Below are 2,566 nucleotides of genomic sequence, written 5' to 3'. Positions count from 1 at the left end.
TTCGCGCCGCGCTCCTAGTTTTTTTTATTAAAAACTCCCTCTCCCCCTTTTCCCCCCATGTTGCCCCTCGCAGGTCCAGGGCAGGGAAGTATAGCAGTGCAATCCCGGGCCATGTGTCCCAGCTGCCCACAGCGATAACATTGCAGAGGCCTTCCAGCTGGTGGTGGTAGTTGGCCTGGTGGGTGCTGGGTCACTGCAGCTGTCGGTAGTCTCCTGGCCACTTGCGGTGGTGGTGGCACCCTGGACGCCCCCATTAACGGGACCTTCTTCTCGCAGGCGTCAATGAGGTCATCCAAGGTGGGCGGCGGATACATAGGCAGGCTAAAAATGACTTGCTTACAGATATCGTTACAGTTAGCTTTAGCCATTTCTAAAATTAGCTGCTCCTGCATCTCCGGTTTATCAACCTGCCTCTCAATTTGTTCCTGCAGGCGGTTGATAAAAATATTGAAGGGCTCATTGGGGGATTGTTTGATGTTAGAGAAATTCGTGAGGGGTTCCCCCCCCGGCAAGATGTTAAATGCCTTCTCAGCGGCCTCTGTTATTTTAATTAGGACAGACCGGGGTAAGACCCTGGCCTGTTCTTCTGGCTTTCCCCAATTCCCTTCACCGCACAGGTGATCTATGGAGAGGGGGTTTTCATCCGCGTCAACCGCGGTCTCCTCGCTGCGCAGCAGCTCAGGAAGGATGGCCTCCAACGATTTCTTCCACCTCTGTTTCCACAACCTATAGTCAGCTGGGGAAAGGAGGCAGGCAAACAATTCCTTTAAATCGTGGGGGACCATCTCGTTCGCGGAGAAGGTGGCCTTTAACAAGCCTTTAAAATATTCACTTCTCCTGCCGAACTCCTTCTGAGCCTTGCACAGCTCCCTCTTTGTTTGGAAGGAGAAGGGTTCCCATTCTCGGTACCTCCCCCCCCTTCCTCTAAAACTAACCGGTGTGGCAAAGGGAATTATAACCTGTTCCGGGTTCTGGTCCTCAGGCTTGTCACTTCCGGTTCCCGAAGCGTGGGAACTGGTAGGAGGGGCGTGGGAACCGGAAGGGGAGGCGTGGGAACCGGGAGGAGGGGCGTGGGAACCAGAAGCCGGAAGAGGCGGGGCTGGAGGACCGACTGAGGGGGAGGGTTGAAGGGAGGAGCAACGGCCGGAAGGGGTGGAGTTTTGGGTGGTAACGCCTTGGGGACACACCCCCGAGGAGGAGGAACCATCTGTGGATAAGTGGGAGGGGTCAGGGTAGGAAGAGAGGGAGGAGCTAGGGAGGAAGGGGTTGGACTTTGAGGGGAGGAAGGGATTGTGGGAAGAAGGAGCACAAGGGAGGGGTCTGACCATGCGGTCTCCGCCATCTTGTGTCCCTCGGGGGCCATTTTGGGAATCAAGTAGGGTATGGGGAGACTTAGGGGAAGCTTTAGGGGAACACTGGGAATGAGGGAGTGTAAGGGAACCGGGGTTCTGGGAGAGAAACTGGGGATCAATAACTTTATCAAACTGGGGATTTGGAACTTGGACAGGGGAAAACTTGGGGTTATTAACTGGGGAAGTAGGGGAATGGGTAAGGGCTCCGGCAGCTTGGCCAGGGCTACCGGGGCAAGGGTTCTGAGGGAGGCTTGGGGAGCCAGGGAGACTACTGCCGACTTCAGAGCCCTGCGTTTTACGGGTTGCTCCGCAGGTCTCCCCCAACTTAGGGACAAGGGACGAGGAGCAGGGGTTTGGGGAAACTGGGGAAACTGTAGAAACTGGGGAAGGCTGCGTTGGCTGCTTCTGCATTTCCCTCTTTTCAACTAAAGCGGTCCGAATTAGAACGAAAAGCGGGATTAATTTAGCGGCTGTTTTGTCCCCCTGAACTACCAAAGCCGTTAATTTGGACCCGACCGAATTCCAAAATGACACCGAAAGAACATCTTCGGGGGACATATGGGGAAAATGCAGAAAAAGCCAACGTACAAGCCTCTTAACCAACCCACGCGAATATTTGTGCTTCCCACCCTCAAGGAGACCCACAACTTGGAAATAAATCCCCCTCTGCGGAGCCGACAAACGTGCGCCCATCTTCTATTCCCCGGCTCCGCAGTTCCACCGCCTCCCAACAGCAAATGCGAACTTAACAAACAAAAGAATAAGGGTCAAGACCCAGCTCGCACACAGTACTCACACAAGACTCACAGGGGCCACACACACACCCCCTTTTTCCCCCACCGGGGAATACTTACCGGGTCTTGACTTGGGCTGTGGGAGACGTCCGAGCACCCCAGAAGCGGTCTCCTGCGCACCGGGAGATTGTCGCTTCTTCCCCTGGGAGCGCCGCCGGACAGAAACCGGCCTGCTGCAACCAGGGTAGCCGCCGCCCAAAGAGTCTTTATAATCCCACACAGACTCCTCCGGGGGTCTCCACAGGCTGTAGAGGCCCCACGTTGGGCGCCAGCTGACGCTGCCCCTGCCGCGGCTCTCCTCGCCCTGGCTAGCTCTTACTCCCTAGCCGCTGGCAGCGCCGAGAGTGGGGAACGGTCTGGGAGCTCGTTGTCCCAGACCGAACCTTCAGAGCCTGCGAGCCACCAAGCTCTGCGGTCTCA

General features: G+C 56.3%; 1 protein-coding gene across 1 annotated transcript; it reads right to left on the bottom strand.

Moving 5' to 3' along the window:
• On the bottom strand, nucleotides 1-1,341 carry LOC147646030 (endogenous retrovirus group K member 5 Gag polyprotein-like). Its single transcript, XM_086874008.1, has one exon. The coding sequence runs from the start codon at nucleotides 1,326-1,328 to the stop codon at nucleotides 15-17; it is 1,314 nt and encodes a 437-aa protein (XP_086730134.1). The 5' UTR covers nucleotides 1,329-1,341; the 3' UTR covers nucleotides 1-14.
• Between the last annotated feature and the right edge of the window lie 1,225 nt (nucleotides 1,342-2,566).

The sequence above is a fragment of the Cyanistes caeruleus genome, unplaced genomic scaffold (genome assembly GCF_971803275.1).
Source record: "Cyanistes caeruleus unplaced genomic scaffold, bCyaCae1.hap1.1 HAP1_SCAFFOLD_131, whole genome shotgun sequence".
Lineage (NCBI taxonomy): Eukaryota > Metazoa > Chordata > Aves > Passeriformes > Paridae > Cyanistes > Cyanistes caeruleus.
This window is presented reverse-complemented; position numbering and strand designations above follow the sequence as displayed.